We start from the raw sequence: 21,670 nt of genomic DNA, 5'->3' as shown, positions 1-21,670 counted from the left end.
CAGTGCCTGCCAGAACACAGCAGGGTCTGTCCTGCAAGCTGTCCATTGGAGACACATGAGTTTCAGGTCAGGTGGAAGTCAAGGTCCGGAAGAGTGGGCCAAGAGGGCCCAGAGAGGCAGGCAGGTGACCTTGTCCTTGGGCAGGACAGGGCAAATCAAGGCACCTACTCCATTTGAAAAGTTGCTCAGGCTGAGAAACGAAGCTTGAGACAACAGTTCTATTGTCTCTCCAGATCACCTGGTTTAATTTTGGTGTTTTTTTTTATTTTAAGAAAAGCTGATTTTGGTGTGTTTTTAAAAATAGGGGTGGGGGGAACCCACCAGACTTCTGAAAAAATTCTAAACACCACAATTAATCATGTGTTGTACTATTGTGGGTTTCCTGGGTGGGCCTAGCGACCAGCAAAGTTGTCACAGGTGATAGGATCGGGGAGACGACGACAACTATAGGAAGAAGAAGAAGAAGAAGAAGAATTAGCATTTGCATAGCACTTTTAGATGAGGGACGGGGAGTCATCATCTCATGGAGATACAGTATTTTGTGTGACGCCATGTGATGTCTCCTGTGTTGGGGACAGAAACGGACATGTCATGTGGGGTGAGGAGTTCATCTCCCAGAAGCAGGCTCTTACATTTTACAATCCCCCCCCTCCACTGTTTCATCCTTGCAGGGGAGACCCTTGGCTAGTTAAGCTGAATATAGCTGTCACCTGTGGCTACCTGCTGTACGGTAAGTGGCACACCTCCCTGTTTGACCTGGCAACCTCTTAGCTAGCCCAGGGCAGCCTCTTGGGGCTGCTGCCCGTAAAGCAGTTTTCTGGGGAACGCTCACCTTGGTCTTGTCACAGCATTTCGTCACAGCCCAACCTACCTCACAGGGTTGTTGTTGTGAGGATAAAATGGAGAGGAGGAGGATTACGTACGCCGCCTTGGGTTCCTGTGAGGAAAAAAGGCGGGATATAAATGTAATAAATAAATACCAAAAAGAAGGGCTGGTGCCAGACTATTTTGCTCCCTAGGCAGGCGCTCCGTACTAAAGCCGCCCCCTGCGCCCGCTCCTGGCTTTGAAACCAGGACTCTGGGGTTGGGGGGCAGGGCGGCGACTTCAGAACGGTACGCCCGGGTGCACTGTTCTGAAGCTGCCGCCCAGCCCCCCAACCCCAGCATCCTGGCTTCGAAGCCAGGACGCTGGGGTTAGGGGGCAGGGCGGAGGCTTCGAAGTGGCGTGCCCGGAAGTGGCTTCCGGGCGCGCCGTTCTGAAGCTGCCGTCCCGCTCCCCCAACCCCAGTGTCCTGGCTTCGAAGCCAGGAGCGGCTTCCAGCTGGGTTCTGGCTTCGAAGCCAGGACGCTGGGGTTGGGGGGCGGCCGGGGCAGCGGCTTTGGAACAGCGCACCCGGAAGCCGCTCTAGGAGAGCAGCTTCCGGGTGCGCCGTTCAGCACCCTCCTTTGCTTGGCGCTCTAGGCTGCCACCTGAGCTGCCTCTATGGCAGCGCCAGCCCTGCTAAAAAGGCTTTGCGAGGGGTGGCAACAACTGAGGCCTACTTCTTGTGTAGGAAAACCGGTGCTCTGACTACTTGTTTCATGCTTAGATTTTATTGGTTGTGCTATTTATTTATGGCTTTTCTTTGCTGTGGCTGCTTTTAATATTTTTGCTGTAAGTAGCTTTGAGCTGGAATACATTAAAATGCATCACTGCAGAGCCAGAGGGCATTGATTTAGCTGCCGGAGGGCAGATTTTGTCCACTGAACACAGAGAGGTAGATGTAGCTCTGGGAGATCTAGATTTAAAGACCTGCTTCTCATTTAATGTATTGACTGTAGGTTTAAAACATTTTTACCCTACATTTGCACATACTGCCGGCCACAACACGTCCTACTGAGGGTGCTTCCATGCGCCCCCAGTGCGCCCCCAAAGCGATCGTGCAGCTTACCTGGAAGAAGAGACGAGGAAGAGGCGTCCTTGCCGCCGCCACCCACCTACCTCCTCGCCGGCCGGGTCGGAGAGCTCGGCGGAAGAAGGCGGGGTGGAGCCCCGCCTTCTTCCGCCGAGCTCTCCGACCCGGCCGGCGAGGAGGTAGGTGGGTGGTGGCGGTGGCGGCGGCGGCGGCGGCAAGGACGCCTCTTCCTCGTCTCTTCAAACAGGCAAGCTGCACAATCGCTTTGGGGGCGCACTGGGGGCGCATGGAAGCACCCTCAGTATGACGTGTAGAATCCCCCCCCCGGACGCTGGAGTGGGGGGGCTTCCCAAAACCATCCCCTCAACCCCCCCCCCCCCAGTCCATGGAAAAATTGTCTTCCACGAAACTGGTCCCTGGTGCCAAAAAGGTTGGGGACCGCTGGTCTACAGCTTCATTTACGCTGTGAACCAATTCTGTACAACGCAGTCCCTTCTCACCCTGAGCGCGCACACAACCTGGGAAGATCACTATGATGATCTCTCTATAGTATAATAAGACTCATTCAGAACCTTTTACCTCTTGGTCACCAAATGAGACATTACATTCAGAGTGTGCCAAAGAGAATACCAGGAAGCAGTGGGGAAAGGGGGGGGGGCAATACATTTCTTCCTGCCTTCAGGAGTGTGGTGGGGGCAGGCAGGCAAGCAGACAGTGCACCCACTAATGGGAAGTCCAAAGTGGCTAACAGTGACAAAATATAAGAGCAATACATTAAAAAAAAAAAAAGTTCACAGAAGCAATTTACAGCCAGCCAGGAAAAGGAATAAATACTTTTTAAAAAATGGACATGCAACAGGCGCGCATCAAATTTTGTACTTTATTTTATTTTGTACTTTATTTTATTTATTTATTTATTTATTGCATTTTTATACCGCCCAATAGCCGAAGCTCTCTGGGCGGTTCACAAAAATTAAAATCATGAAGAGCATAAAAACAACCAACGATCTAAAAACACAAGTACAAAATACAATATATTTTGGTATTTGAATGCCAATTTTGAGGAAGGAGGGTGGTAGTTTCTGGTTTTTCAGTTCTGGAGAGTCTTGCAGGTACAAACCTGGCAAGACAGTCAGCATCCTTCAGGCATTTGGCAGAAAGTCTCCAGAGACCCCGTCGTTCCTTCTGCCAGGTTGCCGCTAGAGCAGCCTTTGATACGTCACTTCCACTCACTTTGGCTGCCTATCTGTAAAGTGGAATCACAACGGCCTACACACCCAGGGGTGTTGCGTGAACCTAAAGCAAAAATAAACGTAAACATCTAGCATGTGGCAAGTCCGGGGGCGCTATACGACTAACAAGTGGAATCACATGAAAATTTATTTATTTATTTAATTTATTTATTAATTTCATTTCTATACCGCCCAATAGCCGGAGCTCTCTGAGCGGTTCACAAAATTTAAAACCATTCAAAGTCTAAAACAACAGTATAAAACCATAACAAGGACTCGATGGCCTTGTAGGCCCCTTCCAACCCTGCTATTCTGTGCTATTCTGATATAAAATACAATATAAAAGCTCAACCAGATAAAAACAGCAGCCGTGCAAAATTACAAATTTGCATGGATGGCTTTCTTGGAACACCTACTCCAGGCCAGTGGGTCAAATCCAGCCTGCTTGTGGCCCCAGTCTGGCCCTTGGGGTGGGGGGCTTGGCCTCACTCTGTTTCCCCCAACCACCAGCCGTTGGGCAGTTGCCCAGCTTTGGCGCATTTTTTCCTCAATTCTAAAAGGTTGAAATGCCTCTTGCTTAGTTACAGGCAGTAATAGCTGGAAGCTGAAATAGGCTGGTGTTTGGGGGGATATTTGGCCTTGCTCCTTTTACTTTCAGCCCCGCCCACCACTGGGACATGATCCCCAAGAGCTCTGCTGAAACTGGATTCAGCCCTTGGTTCAGCAGCCGCGATTGCTGGTTATCCCTGTATCAATCCCTCGCCCTTCGCACGCAGGCCTCCATATCCCCATCTCTCAGCCAATGCACACCATTCACGCCACTAACCCCACCCATTCACCTACAGACTCCATTCACTCCAGCGGAGCAGCTTCTCTGTCCACTCCCAGGAAGGAAAGGGCGGCTGAAGTGTTTGGCCAAAGGCAGCTGTGCTCTGATCCCCTCCCTTGGGCCTTTACAGTGGGGAGGCTGCCGGAAAGGGCCAGGGGGCAGTCCAGGGGCCTTGCTAAACCTACCGCCGAATCCGGTGGTGAGGAGGGACCCGGCCGCGCTAGAAGTAGCGCGGCTTGTTGGCCCCGTCTACACCTGAGGCGTGACGGGGCTGAGAGAAGCCCCGTCGTGTCCGCCATTTCTCCCCCCCCTTAAAGCGGCCACGTGCGCAGGAACGCACCAACGGCCAGGTAAGTATTTTTTTTTTATAAAAAGCCCCCCCCCTCCCCTGGCCTCCTATCCCCCTCTCCCCCCATGTCCCCACCTGCTGTTTGCCGCCGCCGCCGCCGTCCCAAGTCGCTCTGTGCCGCCGCTGATGACAACGATGTCCCCAGCTGGCGTTTCCTGCTGTCTGTCCCCCGGCCTGTGATGCCTGCAGGCTGGGGGACATGACGAAAGCAGGAAACGCCGGCTGGGGACATCGCCGTCATCGGCGTTGGCATTGGCACAGAGTGACTTGGGACATCGGCATCATCGCCAAACAGCTGGTGGAGACATGGGGGGGAGGGGGGGATTGGAGGCCAGGGGAGGTGGGGGGTAGCCAGGAAGTGCGGTAGCCAGGAAAAGTGGGGGAACGGTCCACACACCCGCGGTTCCGGCCTCAGCCCGACCTAAGGCCCACCCAGCCAAAGCGAAGCCAGGGGGGATTCTACACGTCGTACTGAGGGTGCTTCCATGCACCCCCAGTGCGCCCCCAAAGCGATCGTGTAGCTTACCTGGAAGAAGAGACGAGGAAGAGGCGTCCTTGCCGCCGCCACCCACCTACCTCCTCGCTGGCCGGGTCGGAGAGCTCGGTGGAAGAAGGCGGGGCTCCACCCCGCCTTCTTCCGCCGAGCTCTCCGACCCGGCCGGCGAGGAGGTAGGTGGGTGGTGGCGGCGGCGGCAAGGACGCCTCTTCCTCGTCTCTTCAAACAGGCAAGCTGCACGATCGCTTTGGGGGCGCACTGGGGGCGCATGGAAGCACCCTCAGTCCGACATGTAGAATCCCCCCCGGACGCTGGAGTGGGGGGGCTTCCCAAAACCATCCCCTCAACCACCACCACCCCCAGTCCATGGAAAAATTGTCTTCCACGAAACTGGTCCCTGGTGCCAAAAAGGTTGGGGACCGCTGGTCTACAGCTTCATTTACGCTGTGAACCAATTCTGTACAACGCAGTCCCTTCTCACCCTGAGCGCGCACACAACCTGGGAAGATCACTATGATGATCTCTCTATAGTATAATAAGACTCATTCAGAACCTTTTACCTCTTGGTCACCAAATGAGACATTACATTCAGAGTGTGCCAAAGAGAATACCAGGAAGCAGTGGGGAAAGGGAGTGGGGGGGCAATACATTTCTTCCTGCCTTCAGGAGTGTGGTGGGGGCAGGCAGGCAAGCAGACAGTGTAACTCTCTCAGTACCCCATAGCTTGTAGGGAGTGGAAAACCACTGGAAACACACTGCCCCTGCCACACCCTCTTCCAAAAGTGAGGACCCTGCCTCCTTCTCACCACCACCAAACTGCATCCTCTGAACTGCCCAGAGAGCTTCGGCTATTGGGCGGTATAAAAATGTAGTCAATAAATAATAAATAAATAAATATTCATTAATGTGGCTGCTGTCGGCCATGGGTGGCCTAGGCTAGCTTCCCCAGACCTAGTTTTCCACCGTGTTCATTGTAATGAAGGATCTGAGGGTGGGCTGCTGACTAAACCATCTAAAAATTCAAGAGTTTTATTTTATTTTATTTTATTTATTTATTTATTACATTTATATGCCGCCCCACAGCGGTTCACAAAAGTTAAAACAGTGAACATTAAATAGTATACAAAATTAAAAACCATCAGAAACATAAAAAAATGACAGTATAAAAACGACAGTATCCATTTTAATAAGATTGTCATACAGATGTTTGGTAGTTGCAGCGAGTGAGAGTTAGGAATGTTGTTAGCTTTTACTTTTGACAAGCTGTTTTGTGTGTGTGTGCGTGTGTGTGTTGGTGGGTTTTGGGGGGGGGTTTGCTGATGGAATTCTGACAAGCTTCCCTCAAGCTGAAATTATCCCCCCCCCTTTCGAATTTGTGGGATTTTAAAATTCAGATTTCATCAAGGGGGTGGAGCCTCTGGGAAATTGTGGGTCAGGGTGAAATAAGCCAGGAAGGGCAAAGGGGATACAGGAGGACCCTGGAAAGGGGTTGGAGTTCGTGCCAAACGAAAGAATTGCACCCCCACACTAAAACCCACACCTAGCTGTTCTCATGTCTGGAGTTACTCACTACAATTCAGAGTCTCTGATATGATGGTGACAATATAGTTTTCACGACCTTCTCAGCAGACATGTAAACTGTTTGTGAAGGTGTTTCTGCGTACCGAAAAATAGTTGTATTACTAGCTGGTGCTGAGTGGGTGATGCTGGTGCTCACACCGCCGATATATCCCCCAAAATCCTGTGTCACTAACAGCAGCCTAATATAAACAAAACTAGGCGGCAGCAGCTGCTTTTTCTCCTCCTTTATTTCTATGCCAAAGAAAGCTTTGCTAGCCAAGTTTCTGCATGTAAGGCAGCTGTTAAGTCAGAGCAGGGCCAGGAGAAAAAGGTGGGCACCCCTGGCCTGGGCTTGCCCACTTCTGCTTGGCCTTGTTTCCTGACCTGTTCATCTCCCAGTAAACCCTCCTTTCATGTGTGTGTCTGTGTCTGTGTTGTGTTCTGAATTCTAGATCTGTTGCTGCTTGTGCGCTACTGGAGGACACTGGGCGATTCCCTTTTCGTTTGCCACCACTTGGTAGCGCTATACGCTTATGGATACGTGTTGGTTAGTTCCAGAGTCCTTGAGCTCTTGGGGGCAGCGGGGTGGGGGTGGGTGGATTTCCTCTAAAGCAAAGAAACAAACGCGCTTCACCAAAACCTGTGCTTTGCTCTGCTCTTCCTCTGCAGCTGTCAGTGCAATATCGCCCCTGGCCCTTCCTAAGCCGCAGAAATTGGCTTCGATCGAAACGAAAAAGTCTGGAAAACGAGCCAGGGAAAGTAATCACAACCAGCACAAGCACTGACTGACATTTCCCCCCCCCCCCAGCTCTAACCTCCCCCATCCCAATAATCTGGAGGGGGAGAAATGTAATTTCCCTAGACCTGAGAATTCCCGATTTCACTTTTTTATGTCCAACACTCCAGGAGCTTTTCAAAACAACCAGAAAGAGTTGTGCAAAGCAATCCTGAGCATGTTTACTCAGTTCAATGGCATTTACTCCCCAGTAAGTGTGTTTAGGATTGCAGCCTAAAGAGACCTAGGGCACAATCCTATGCATGTTTAGACAGAAAAAAAGTCCTGCAAAAAAGTCCTCAGTCGGCATGGCTGGGTGGGAATTGTAGGACTTTTTCCTGTCTAAACATGTATGGGATTGTGCGCTTAGGTGCTGTTACAGAAACGGAATATAAAGACAGTTGCCTCCTGCAGGTTCATCGTCCAGACCAGCTTTCCCCAACCTGGTGCCCCCCAGATGATAGACTACAGCAGGCCATAATCACCAGCCACCAGATGGGAGATGCCTTCCTTGCTGGCTGGGGATGTTGAGAGCTGTAGTCCAAAACATCTGGAGGGCACCAGGTTGGGGAACGCTGCCCTAGAATAGGGTGACCATATGAAAAGGAGGACAGGGCTCCCGTATCTTTAACAGTTGTCTTGAAAAGGAAACTTCAGCAGGTGTCATTTGTATATATGGGGAACCTGGTGAAATTCCCTCTTCATCACACCAGTTAAAGTTGGAGGTGCCCTGCCCTCTTTTAAATCTGGTCACTCTAGTATAGTTCCTGCAGCTTTAACTGCTGTGATGAAGAGGGAATTTCACCAGGTGCTCCATATATACAAATGACACCTGCTGAAATCCCCTTTTCTATACTACTGTTAAAGATACAGGAGCCCTGTCCTCTTTTTCATATGGTCACTCTACCCTAGAAAAAAACGAGATGTACTTTAAGCAGGGAGTGGGGGAGGGGCATCTGGAGGCACAACAGGAAGCAGTTTTGGTGTATCGCAACTAAGTTGGCCGTAAGCTTTTCGAATCTGAGTTTAACTCGGTATTTGGTCTGTGATCCCTTTATAAAATGGAGTTTTTTCTGTTGCCCTACCAGAAATGTGACAGATTCTTCTCAAAGTTGAATCCATTCATGGTTCTGGGTTGTGGTGGGCAGAGAATGTTGTGCCTGGAATGTGGGGTGGGTGTGTTTTCTCAGCCCCCGATTTCTCAGCTGTAAAATAGGCACACTTTAGATAGGATCTGCCTTTTAGATAGGATCAGGAATGCTCGCTACCTCAGAGCTTCTCTAAAATGCCATTCATGTAGGCTGACCATATGGAAAGGAGGACAGAGCTCCTGTATCTTTAACAGTTGCATAGAAAAGGGAATTTCTTCAGGTGTCATTTGTATATATGGAGAACCTGGTGAAATTCCCTCTTCATCACACCAGTTAAAGCTGCAGGAGCTATACTAGAGTGACCAGATTTAAAAGAGGGCAGGGCACCTGCAGCTTTAACTGTTGTGATGAAGAGGAAATTTCACCAGGTTCTCCATATATACAAAGGACCCCTGCTGAAATTCCCTTTTCAATACAACTGTTAAAGATACAGGAGCCCTGTCCTCCTTTCCATAGGGTCACCCTACTTCAGATAAACCAGTTGGAAAGGTTTATCTGAATGGGCCTAGTACTATTTGTAGTCTTTCCTTTGCAAAGATTCCATATGGTCACCCTACATTCATCCTTTGAGCTGAAAGAGGCCCACCCCCACCCCCTACCCTGCCTTAGCCTTGCTGGTGCTTCTTTCTTTTCTGCCAGCACTAACTCTGGGATCCCCCCGTGGGGTCACTCTCCAACATGCAGGCCCAGCGCAGCCTGTTCCCTCACACCATTTGGGCCCAGTCAGAGCCAGAACCCTCTTGAGCCAGAGGTTCCTAAAATAGGCGATTCTAATCCATCCCAAGGGGGGAAGTTGTGTAGGAGAAGGTCCCACTAGATTGATAATGGACAGAATCCAGGTTTAGTCATACTTGGGCTCAGGTTAGTCATGAGCTAAGAAGCTTATCAATAAAAGAAATGGCGTTAAGGGCGCCATTTTGTTCAGCGCAGGCTGGGCAGGATCCTGTGGGTGACATTGCCATGGTGTTGCCTGCTTCAGGATGCCCAAAGGTGTGGGATGGCAGCAATGGGTCCAGCTGTGTTGGTCCTCTGTCCTGCTGTTCTCTAACACTCTCTGCTTTGCTTCCTTGTTGGCGTGAGGGTGGAGGAACTCTGCTTGCTACCTAATCTCCTGCCACCGAGACCTGCTGGGGTACTGACGTGGGGCACAATGAAGCCAGCAACTCAGGGCTTCTCTTTCTGTCCCCATAGAGCCGTGGGGTTCTGCCCTACTTTGCCAACTTCCGTCTCCTCTCTGAGCTCTCCACGCCCTTCGTGAACCTGCGGTGAGTTGACTGATGGAATGAGGCAATGATTGTATGTTTGGGAGCTTGTCCAGGAACCTGTGTCAGCCAGTTGATATGGGGGGGGGCACACTTCTACATGGCAGAGAGCGGCCTGCTGAATGGGGCCCTGGGAGAAGCGCCCCACATCAGGGCGGCCTCTCCCTTCAAGAGCCAACATCTCAGGTCCTTTGCACGCTCGGCTTAATGGTAGTTACAGCTAAAGAAGGTTCATCCCTGACCCTTTCCGGCCTCTGTGCAGCCAGGCTTTTATTCTGTAGCCAGGAGGACTGAAAATGTGATGTACTTTAGAAATGGAAAGAGGGATTCTCTAGCTTCTGCATGAATTGTCGTATTCTTTGATTTGTTGTTGTGCCACAGCCATGCAAACTCCTAGATGCCTTACTTTAAGAGCTCCATCACACCAGGGAATTATCGCTCCCTCGCCATGCCCGGTATGTGTTTTTGCAGCGCAATACTCACATGACATTGTCCCTGTCCTGTGCTCATCTTGCCTCTTTCCCTCCCTTTTCCATCTTATTTTGGAGTGGGAAAAATCTGTCCCACCCCGTGCGCAATAAAGCCGCTCCTCCGTCCTGTGTATTGCTGTCCTTGGGCTATATCGGACAATCCCATTTTTTTGTTGGGGGCGTGTGTGTCGAAGGGCGGTCTAGCTGACGAAAGAGGAAGGTGTGGCAGTTCTCAGCTCAACAGCTCAACTATGAAGGGGGAGGGAGGGAGGGTGCCCAGACACCCCGTGGAGAATGCCAGCGAGGCCGCTGCCCGTGCCCAGGACTCCGTCCCATTCAACTCTATGGTTCTTACTGCTGAGTAGGCATATCTAGGTTTCCTGAGCAGAACAGTGTCGGCTCCCCATTGCCACGCCAACATTGACCACAAACTTCTCCAGAAAACTAATTGTAACACTTTTTCTTCACTTATATTGTTTTAATTAATTTATTTATTTAATACATTTCTATGCCGCCCAATAGCCGGAGCTCTCTGGGCGGTTCACAAAAATTAAAACCATTCAAAGTATAAAACAACAGTATAAAACCATAATATAAAATACAATCTAAAAGCTCGACCAGATAAAAACAGCAGCAATGCAAAATTACAAATTTAAAACACGGAGTTAAAATTTATTTATAGACTGTTAAAATGCTGGGAGAATAAAAAGGTCTTCACTAAAGGCATATAATGTAGGTGCCAAGCGAACCTCCTTAGGGAGCTCATTCCATAGCTGGGGTGCCACAGCAGAGAAGGCCCTGCTCCTGGTAGCCACCTGCCTCACTTCCTTTGGCAGGGGCTCGCGGAGAAGGACCCCTGAGGATGATCTTAGCGTCCGGGCATAGTGTGTTGCTTTTACCGTAATTGCGCAGTTTCAGGCACAGTATTTGTGCAGAAATTATACTGCAGGGGGAAGGAGAACGTAAGGGGCGGGAGATTTAACCATCACAGTAGCAATACAGGTGAAGAGATAAACGAGCTGAAATACTGCAACAACGCACAGCCTTGGAAGCGCCCAGCACTAGACTCGCTAAAGAAACAGAGGGGGAAACCGGGGACTCAAAGCAGGAAAAAAAAGTAGGTGTGATGGAGCTCTCAGTGGCCTTGTGCCTCACAACTACCACCAAGTAGTCTTTAATGAGGAACACAGAGGGGAAACACTCAAATCCATGACCTTGATTCCAATTCCAATTCACCTTGTCAAGACCCTGCTGAGAAAAGGGCTGTGTCAATCTCTGCCTGTGGGAACCATGGCCAATTCAGTGCCTCCATGTGCCACTGACTATTTCGGTCCCCACATCCCATTTGTGAGCCGTAATAATCATTTCTGCCATTACGTTATTCAAGGAGGTGGACGGGGTCTTCCTACGGCACCATATGACTCTCCTCCTTTTGTGTTGCTGCAGGTGGTTCCTGGACACCGCTGGCTGGCCACGCTCCTCATGGCTTGTCTTGGCCAACGGCCTGGCCATGATGGTGGTCTTCTTCATGGTGCGCATTGCTGTCATCCCCAGCTATTACACGCAGGTGTGCTCCTGGTATGGAACTCCTGAGTATGAGCGCCTGGGTCTGGGTGTCCAGCTGGCCTGGATTGGGCCCAGTCTTGCCTTGGAGGTGCTCAACATGGTCTGGATGTATCGCATCATCCGTGGCTTCTACCGAGCCTTCTGTCAGTCCAAGCCACACAAAGCAGCTTGAGGCTGGAGAGGTAGCATACTTGGCCAGGAACACAGAGACCTCCATCCTGGTGGACAAAAGCTGGATATCCCCTTTTCCTTCCCTTAGAGGCCAGTAACTGTAGGAACTGCCCTTGACCGACCCCTTTGGCCAGGGAAGCCTGGATTCACACAACTGCAGCATTTGCTTTTCTATTCTGTCAAAGAGCGGCCTTAGTCATCCTGACCAGAATCAGTCACCAGGTGCTGGAGAGTGACTTCCATTCATGTTCTAGAGATGGACTCCTAGTGGCATCTGACATAGTTGGAAACACATAGTTTTGAAGTTCGTGTTTGTGTCCAGCATAGAGCATCTTTTGGCACACACTGTGAGGGAGGGAAATACAGCTGGATCAACAACTGCCCGGTCTTATGGCTCAGCTAGGGCTTCTCAGGGCTTGTTGAGGGCAGCTAGAATGGGACATCATATGGCTAAGTATGTGGCACTCCTAGTTGGAGCCTCATGTGACAGGGATTCCACCCGTTCCAGCTGTATGTCCATCCGTTGGAACAATAGGCACCCTTGCCTTCTGGGTAGTCGAGGGTCCTAGCTTTATGTGAGGGTCCTGCCTGGACAATCTAAGGGGCAGGACTCTAGAATCATAGAATCATAGAATAGCAGAGTTGGAAGGGACCTACAAGGCCATCGAGTCCAACCCTCTGCTCAATGCAGGAATCCACCTTAAAGCATCTTTGATAGATGGTTGTCCAGCTGCCTCTTGAAGGCCTCTAGTGTGGGAGAGCCCACAACCTCTCTAGTAATTGGTACCATTGTCGTACTGCTCTAACAGTCAGGAAGTTTTTCCTGATGTCCAGCCGGAATCTGGCTTCCTGTAACTTGAGCCCATTCTTCCGTGTCTTGGCTGTCCTCATTACAACCAGGCAAGGGAGATGGCTATTCCTATTTTACAGATGACAAACCAAGGCAGAGAGGGAAAGAGACTTACCCAAGACCACTGATGTGTAATTGGCTGACTATGTTGCTGTCAGTCCCAGTCTACTTCTACAGGTCAATATTCAGCTTTCATTAAAAACGTGGTTTTCTTTTTGGATGTCAGATTGCCAGGTGTTCGGGATGATTTATCTCTCTCCCACAACATGCTGATTCTTTTCAGTGACTGAGGCCTTTAACTATTCAACCTTCAACAGATCCTAACTTGGACAGCAGATCATCACAGTATGAGGATAATCTGCTGTAGCGAGAAATCATTCCATTGTTAAGGCTAAAATCCACCAGGAAAATTTATCCATGTAAAACCCATTGAAATGCTGCTCTACATAAGTACTTCATGATGGATTGTGCCGTATGATTGCTCTGGACCAAACCAACTGACATCAGGTGCTAACGAATAAGAATTTATACACTTTGGAGCTATTTTTTTTTAAAAAAAAAATCTCAAAACTACCTGTGTGCTGGGAACATTGAACGATTATTTTTAGAAGAAGCTTGTGAAAGGGTTGTTCCTGAATCTGTGCCTTAAACAGCTTTGCCAAGTGCTCAGTATCACCCTGAAAGTCTGAAAAGCACCCTCCGTTTCTTAGATGGATACAGCTGACAGCATACATCATTGTACTCTGAACAAATCTATGCCCCATATCCAAGCAGTGGAAATTCTTTCGTTGGTTTTCTCCTGCAGTTTATAGAATGGTTGAACACACCACACCAATGCAATGTTTATAATTTTCTAATCTCTGTTTATTATCAATGAGTTTTAATATAATAAGATTAATAAATAAGATTAATTTATTAAATTTTCAACTCTATCCATTCTTGTCTCTGTGTGTGCGCGCGTGCATCTGTGTATTGTGGATGTTTACATTTCAGTCTGTGCTGTGTGGGTGGATACATGGACAGAGAAGTATGCATGTACCATATATGGATACCTGAACTTTGAAGCTGTGCTTGGACCTTGAAACTGTACTTGACTGCATTTCTCCCCCTGGGTTTTGCAACATTCACCTGGAGGGAATCTACACGTCGTACTGAAGGCGCTTCCATGCGCCCCCAAAACGATGGTGTATTCCTGCCTACCTGCAGCCCAGAAGAGACGGAGGAGGAGGCGGCTGGGGAATCCGGCTGCGTCCTTGCCGCCGCCGCCAGCCTCCTGCTGCTGGGGTAAGAGCGACCTGGGTCGGAGAACTCGTCGGAAGCGGAAGCCGAGCTCTCCGACCTGGGTCGCTCTTACCCCGGCAGCAGGAGGACGGCGGGGAGGCGGCGGCAAGGACGCGGCTGGATACCCCAGCCGCCTCCTCCTCCGTCTCTTCTGGGCTGCAGGTAGGCAGGAATACACCATCATTTTGGGGGCGTACTGCGGGCACATGGAAGCGCCTTCAGTACGACGTGTAGATTCCCTCCTGGTGTGCTTAGCCGTGAATACTCACCGTGCACAACAAGAAAATGAGGGGGACACTGAAATAAGCCAAGGACAATACATACAGAACCCAAAAGGGTAGATGTATTGATGCTAATAAAACAATTGGCAGAGACAGTATGTAACCCAACTTGATACCCTCCAGATGTTTTGGACTTCAACCCCCATCAACTCCAACTAGCATGGCCCGTGATCAGGAATGCTAGGAGATCATCCAAAACATCTGGAGCTCACCAGGGTGGGGGAGGCTGATTGAGTCCAACCCTATTCCTTCCCCCCACCCCCCCACAACCTGAAGCGTCATTTCTGTGCAGCTTCAGAGGTGGCGGCAAAGTTGATGCTTATATCCAGAGGATATGAAATTAATTGACTTGCAGTAACTTGCTGAATTTCAAAAACCCTCTCTAAACAGCAGGTCCAGCCTGGCCTCCTGCCCAGTTTGAATCCTGTAAACCTTGGACATTTCTGCAGCTTCTTCAACAATTGGGAGCAGACGAGAAAGAGAGAATAAATGGATTAGATTTAGAAACTCTAAATGGCTGCAGCACATTAAGCACCAGAGCAAAGTGGAGCAAAAGTGACATCTTCCCAACCAAAACGGACTGTACAGGCAAGACGTGTTATCCTGCCAAGTTGGTTCCTGAAGAGGATAATAATATACAAAGCAGGTAAAATGATAGCTTTTGCTGGCTGCTTTTCAGGTGAGTGCAGCCAGTAAAGCTTTTGAGTGACACAGGAGACCCTTTCAACTAAAAGTGCTATCAGCAGCAGCAATATTTCTGTTGCACTTTGTACATATTCAAAGTGCTTTGCATACATAAATACTGTAAATGTGTTAGTTTTTAAGGTGCTATGAGGTTCTCTTTTCCCCCCTTTCTTTTTTTTGCTGAAACATACTTAACATGGCTCTGCTTCTGGACACCAGGAATCTTTGCAAAGGAAAGACTACAAATAGTACTAGGCCCATTCAGATAAACCTTTCCAACTGGTTTATCTGAAGTAGGGTGACCCTATGGAAAGGAGGACAGGGCTCCTGTATCTTTAACAGTTCTATTGAAAAGGGAATTTCAGCAGGGGTCCTTTGTATATATGGAGAACCTGGTGAAATTTCCTCTTCATCACAACAGTTAAAGCTGCAGGTGCCCTGCCCTCTTTTAAATCTGGTCACAGTATAGCTCCTGCAGCTTTAACTGTGGTGATGAAGAGGAAATTTCACCAGGTTCCCCATGTATACAAAGGACACCTGCTGAAATTCCCTTTTCTATGCAACTGTTAAAGATATAGGAGCCCTGTCCTCCTTTTCATAGGGTCAGCCTATCTGAAGCTGTAAAGAATTCTCTTCCCCCAGCCATTTTTTAAATAAATATTTGTTAACATTTGGGCTAAACTGCTTATTTTTTATTTAGATGCTGCTCCACCATTATTTCAGTGATGTTAACAAGGAGAAGAAAAAAAAATAAACCAAAAATTGAGCCTTGGATCCAGCATCGTGAAACTGCGTGTAGAGATAACTACCTCTGGAACGACACTTCTGCATGCTCTCCCTGCTGCAGCCCTCTTTTGCACTCTTCCACATTGTTCTTGAATGTTGGGGAACCCGCCAGAACAGATGTGTAGGGTGCGGGGGGGGGGGAAGAGAGGGGCCGGAAGTCCCATTCTGCAGGTGGCAGTTCCCACTTGCTGGATCACATGGTTCTACATGGACTCTACACAGTTCTACATGTACATGGACTCTACACAGACTCTACACAATCTCTACTCAAAGCACAGACTAGAATGACAGCAGGAAGGCTGCACAGTCATTATTTGTATCAGCATCTGCACGAGAGCTATGATGAGTGGGAGAGGGTGTTGTCTACACCCCCATAAAACCCTGTGAATGAGGCGGGCCAATGACGCAATATATGCCTTGTCTGGAAGCACCTTAGGACTGGAGAAACCACAGGATTCAAATCCCAACTTATTCATGACATCCACTGTCTAACCTTCCTTGCAGGATGGTTGTGAGGATAACATGCAGGGGAGACCTTGTATGCCACCTTGAAGGAAATGTGGAATAAATATACATTTCTTTCCAAGGCTCCCTGTCTTGGGACTTGGTTGCAACCTGAGCACCTAACATCGTCCTATCACGCACCACATCCCTTACTACTCAGCAGAATCTTTAGGGAAGGTTCTGACTTTCCTGTGTACTTTGTCAAACCAATGAAGCATCTTTGAAAGGCATTATGTCTCTTCCTGTTCGTACCCTTCCTGGGCCATCAATGCGCCCTTCAAATACGGGCAGGCCAGAACTGAAACTCACCTAACAACTTTCACAAACCGTAAAGAACAGAGATCGGTCAGGCTGGCTCGCAGCGCTATCCCGCCCTTCTGAATAGATCTTGAATGGAAAGAAGAAAGATTTGTTTTATTTATTTATTGCACTTATATACCGCTCCCATAGCCAGGGCTCTCTGGGCGGTTTACAGAGCTTCTAAAATTAAGATAAAAATGAGTATACAAAACTTAAAATTCTAAAACACAGAAACATACACACATAAAGCATTAAAAACCGTTAAAAAACTAAACATGTGGGTGATTAAGATGTGCCGCCATATGCCTGGGCAAAGAGGAAAATCTTAACCTGGTGCCGGAAAGATAGCAGCGTTGGCGCCAGGCGAGCCTCATCAGGGAGATCGTTCCATAGTCTGGGGGCCACCACCGAAAAGGCCCTGTCCCTCGTTGCCACACTCCGAGCCTCTCTCGGAGTAGGCACCCGGAGGAGGACCTTAGATGTTGAACGTAGTGACCGGGTATATTCACGTCGGGAGAGGCGTTCCGTCAGGTATGGTGGTCCCAAGCCGTGTAAGGCTTTATAGGTCAAAACCAGCACCTTGAATTGGGCTCAGAAACATACAGGCAGCCAGTGCAAGCGGACCAGAGCAGGTGTTATATGGTCGAACCTTCTGGTTCCCGAAATCAACTTGGCCACTGCATTTTGCATGAGCGGCAGCTTCCGAACCGTCTTCAAAGGCAGCCCTACGTGGAGTGCATTGCAGTAATTTAACTTGGAGGTTACCAGAGCATGGACAACTGAAGCCAGGTTATCCCTGTCTAGATAGGGGCGTAGTTGGGCCATCAACCGGAGTTTGTAGAAGGCACTCCGTGCCACTGAGGTCAAGATGGAAGAAAAGGTGGGGAAAGACAGGAGAGTAGAAATAACTCATCTGCCCCACCCACCCCTATGGCAAAGCTCCACAAATTAGGCAGGATAATTGCAGGATAAAAGGCTCATCTGGAAACACCCTGAAAGACAGAGGCAAGCAGAGGGCATCAAACCTTTAGACGGGGATTTGCCCCTGAATCAGCCGCTGGAATGCCTTGCAAGAGAAGCGTGTGATGCCCACAAGAAAACCAGATGCCTGGCAAATGGGGCAGCCCCCAAAGAGGTGGAGAGACTGAGAAAATTCTTTACTCAGGGGCAGCAGCCCCTGGGGGCAGAAGGAAAAGGTTCTCCAGAGCTGGTAATGCGTTGAATAGATTCTCCTGAAGCAGCAGGGCAATGGGGATGTTCTTGACACACTTTGACTGATTTAGCCAGTCCCTGCTACCCAGAATCCCTTGGTGGCGCTAGGGGATGGTAGGTTTTACCCCTCTCAATCTGCATCTCTGTATTACTTGGAGCGAGTTCAGAGGAAGGCAACCAGGATGATCAGGGGTCTGGAAACAAAGCCCCATGAAGAGAGACTGAAAGAACTGGGCATGTTTAACCTGGAGAAGAGAAGATGGAGGGGAGACATAACAGCACTCTTCAAATACTTAAAAGGTGGTCACACAGAGGAGGGCCAGGATCTCTTCTCGATCCTCCCAGAGTGCAGGACATGGAACAACGGGCTCAAGTTGAAGGAAGCCAGATTCCAGCTGGACATCAGGAAAAGCTTCCTGACTGTTAGAGCAGTACGACAATGGAACCAGTTGCCTAGGGAGGTTGTGGGCTCTCCCCCAGTAGAGGCCTTCAAGAGGCAGCTGGACAAGCATCTGTCGGGGATGCTTTAGGGTGAATTCCTGCATTGAGCAGGGGGTTGGACTCGATGGTCTTGTAGGCCCCTTCCAACTCTGCTATTCTATGATTCTATGATTCTATGACTTCACTCCAGATGCATTGGCACCTGTCTGTGTGCCATCCATGGGCAGCAGTGGCACGCTGGCCAGTTTGCCTCTTGCCACCCACAGCAGTGCAAAGGAATGGAATAGTCACCCTCTGGGTTTCCTTTCCTTGCACGGGAGTTCCCTAAGGGATGACCTCACTCCTCCTGCAGCTCTACCCAGGACCCATGGATGCCACCTCACTGGAAGCATTAGACATCAACCATGCGGACATCAGCCAAGTGGGATGCTGCAGTAGCGAGCCAGTAGCAGCCTTGTTCTCTGCCCTAGAAAGCAACGCACGATGGAGAACGGGAGGAAGTGGGGGCTTTGTTTACCAAGCAAGCAGGGTGGTGACGTCAGCCCAGGCCGCCAGGGTTCTATAAATGGAAATGCTCATTCTTAGTAAAGATACAGCCCTCAGCAAGGGGGAAGAGGGGGGGAGCTCTGATTCAGCCACCATGCATCCCAGCCTCACATCATCAGCAAAAATTAAACTTCCAGCAGCTCCCTCAGGAATTGACGAGGCTGCGCGGGCCAAGCGGCACAGTGGGCTTTCGAGGGCTACTGGAGTTAACTACGCAGGCGTCACGTGGTGGGCAGATGCAAGGCGGCGCCGACAGATAGAAGGACCTGCCTGGAACACAGGCCAATGGTCCACCTATAGACCGCCCTAAACAGTGGTGATCTCCCTGGCAGAGATTTTGGCTGGCCCTGCTCGTGAAATTCCCTTAACTGGAGACCAAATCTGAGTAATTCCAAAGGCAAAGTATGTGCTCTATTAGATACTGCAATATCAAAAACACGTTTAATCTTCTGTACCACATGTGAAGCAAGCCGCACAGGCCACTGGGAACTAAGCTTATGTGAAGAATCATTGGGCATGACCCAGCCCAGCCTTTCCCAACTAGGGAGGTTGTGGGCTCTCCCACACTAGGCGGCTGGACAAGCATCTGTCAGGGATGCTTTAGGGTGGATTCCTGCATTGAGCAGGGGGTTGGACTCGATGGCCTTGTAGGCCCCTCCCAACTCTGCTATTCTATGATTCTATGATTCTATGCCTTCCTGATGTGTTGGACTGCAACACCCATCATTCCCAGCTGGATGGCCAGTCTCCCATCATTCCCAGCCACCATGGCTAGCCATTGGCTAGCCTGTTCGGAAATGATGGGAGTTGCAGTCCAATACATCAGGAGGGTACCAGGTTGGGGAAGGGTGATCCAGGTTAGTAGGGTGACCATATGGAAAGGGGGACAGGGCTTCTGTATCTTTAACTGTTGTGATGAAGAGGGAATTTCACCAGGTGCTGCATGCATACAAATGACACCTGTTGAAATTCCCTTTTCTATGCAACTGTTAAAGATACAGGAGCCCTGTCCTCCTTTTCGTATGGTCACCCTATCATTGTGTGAATGAGAAAGTGAATTTGAAACCATGTTCAAGATCAGCAATGAACATTAATCCACATGAAGAAGAAACAGGAGGGAGGAATGCTGATTTTAACTGACACCAGCATGGTGTACTATGTCGTAATCAAGACTGTTGTGTAATTCTGAATTAATTAATCCACAGTAAAAGGGTGTGAACTGGTAATTGCCTTATCCCAAGGTGTACATGTTCACAGAAATAATGACTGGCAAGGTCTAAGTGGCCAACCATATCAAGGGGAAGGTTAGGCCAAACATAATTCCTTTATCTAAGTCCCAATGTCTTGGATGGTCCAAGGACTGATAGACCACTCCAGCCAAGAGTATCTGCCCATTCAAGATTTTGGAAGAAAACCGCAACTTGCAACTTGGGTCAATATGGCTACCCCTAGTCCTATTCTGTGGTTCCTTGGGGCTTGCAAGGAAAATTGGTAACATCTGATGGCAGTCAGAGCCAGGCAACAAGAAAATAGGGCCTGGATAGCTCCAAGTCTGTCCTGATGGCTGGAACTCTCTACTACAACAATAAGAGGATGTTGTTTCAGTAGAGAGCTAAAGCCAACTGAAGCTTTGTTTAGGCTGACAAGATCTGTAGTGTAGTCAGCTGCACCTTTCCTGGAGTTGCTAACTGGACTGTTAAATGAGCATTGAGTGATTTTGTAGTCGGAGACTAAAAGGCTGGAGGAGATGGAGGTTCTGCTGGGAACTCCTCTGATGATGATGGCAGGGGCTGTCTTTGGCTGGGAGGGCCCTGAATAAGACCTACCTCCAAGGGAGTCGCCTGTGCCTCATCAGAATCCTCTCTACACGCTCAGAGACCTGAAGTCATGACACACTCAGATACGTGCCCAAGAATTAATGAGACCTGAAGGCTGTTGGGACCACATAGTGCTGAGGGCTACCTATGACATTTTGCTGCCTGAGGAAAAGGACAAGATGGCACCTCTCCTCCACATTCACTTGCAAATGTTGGCCACGCTTATGCCCCCCCTCTCCTTTTCACACACACACACATCAAACACACCCCACAAAAGCATAGCATGGAATCACAGATGAATGACTCCTAGGTTACAACACACATTTGAAGGGGAATAGAGTGTTACACATGTGGAACCCACCTCTGAGCCACGAGAAGTTTGAGGGGCTTCAGCTCTTATCCAGGATTCAGTTTCCTTAGAAAGAGATCACTAGAGATTTCTGTGATGTAAAGTTTATTTTCATATATATATATATATATATATATATATATATATATATATATATATATATATAGACTGAGCATGAAGTTCCCTGCAAAGTCCATTCTCTGCCTCCTTTTCAGGTCCAGGTTGAGAAGAGACTGATCCTATACACACAGACCTAGCTTGTTTCTACTGTTCTTACCCCAGACTCAATTAGCACATTCCTTGGGGAAGGGGGAGGAAGGTAAGCTTCTTTCAAAACAGTCTATCTTTGGCCATCTCTGAGGACAGCGGCCACTCAGCTAATCTCAATAACAGTAGGAAAACTGAAAAGCTAAACTTGCTCAACTTGGTTTGAGCCATTCTAGCAATCACTTTTCACCAGGGCTGACCCTACCATTAGGCAAAGTGAGGCCATTGCTTCAGGCAGCAGACACTGGGAGGTGGCCAGGAAGGTGTTGGAGGAGGAGAGAGCTGTGGGCACCCCCTAAGCTAGCGTCTTGCCTTCAGGTTCAGTGGAGGACATAGTCCCTACGGCAGTACGTTGAAGGCGAATTCAGTTGACAGCCTTGTCAGCTTTTGTACATGGAATGATAGAGGGCTCCAGCATACCCTTTGCCTCAGGCACCAAAATCCATTGGGCCAGCCCTATAACGATCGCAGATTCACCAGGTGAAGGCGGGGATCTTTGAAAACACATTTAGACCAACCCTCAATCCATAACACTAGGCTATTCTGCAAGGGATGCTGAGAATGACTCTATTTTTGCACATGTGAACGGTGCTAAT

At 49.1% G+C, this 21,670-nt stretch overlaps 1 protein-coding gene across 1 annotated transcript in view; it reads left to right on the top strand.

Moving 5' to 3' along the window:
• The window catches only part of LOC134394022 (TLC domain-containing protein 4-like), a 30,167-nt gene extending 16,672 nt beyond the window's left edge, over window positions 1–13,495 (top strand). Inside the window, exons 4-7 of the mRNA XM_063119128.1 lie at window positions 672–730; window positions 6,814–6,908; window positions 9,479–9,552; window positions 11,466–13,495. Of these exons, the coding sequence (XP_062975198.1) occupies window positions 672–730; window positions 6,814–6,908; window positions 9,479–9,552; window positions 11,466–11,757 (520 nt within the window). The 3' untranslated portion in view covers window positions 11,758–13,495. The remainder of the gene's footprint in view (window positions 1–671; window positions 731–6,813; window positions 6,909–9,478; window positions 9,553–11,465) is intronic.
• Window positions 13,496–21,670: the final 8,175 nt, after the last annotated feature.

The sequence above is a fragment of the Elgaria multicarinata genome, chromosome 3, assembly GCF_023053635.1.
Source record: "Elgaria multicarinata webbii isolate HBS135686 ecotype San Diego chromosome 3, rElgMul1.1.pri, whole genome shotgun sequence".
Classification (NCBI taxonomy): Eukaryota; Metazoa; Chordata; class Lepidosauria; order Squamata; family Anguidae; genus Elgaria; species Elgaria multicarinata.
The sequence above is the reverse complement of the archived record's forward strand: the minus strand, read 5'-3'. Positions and strand labels throughout refer to the sequence as shown.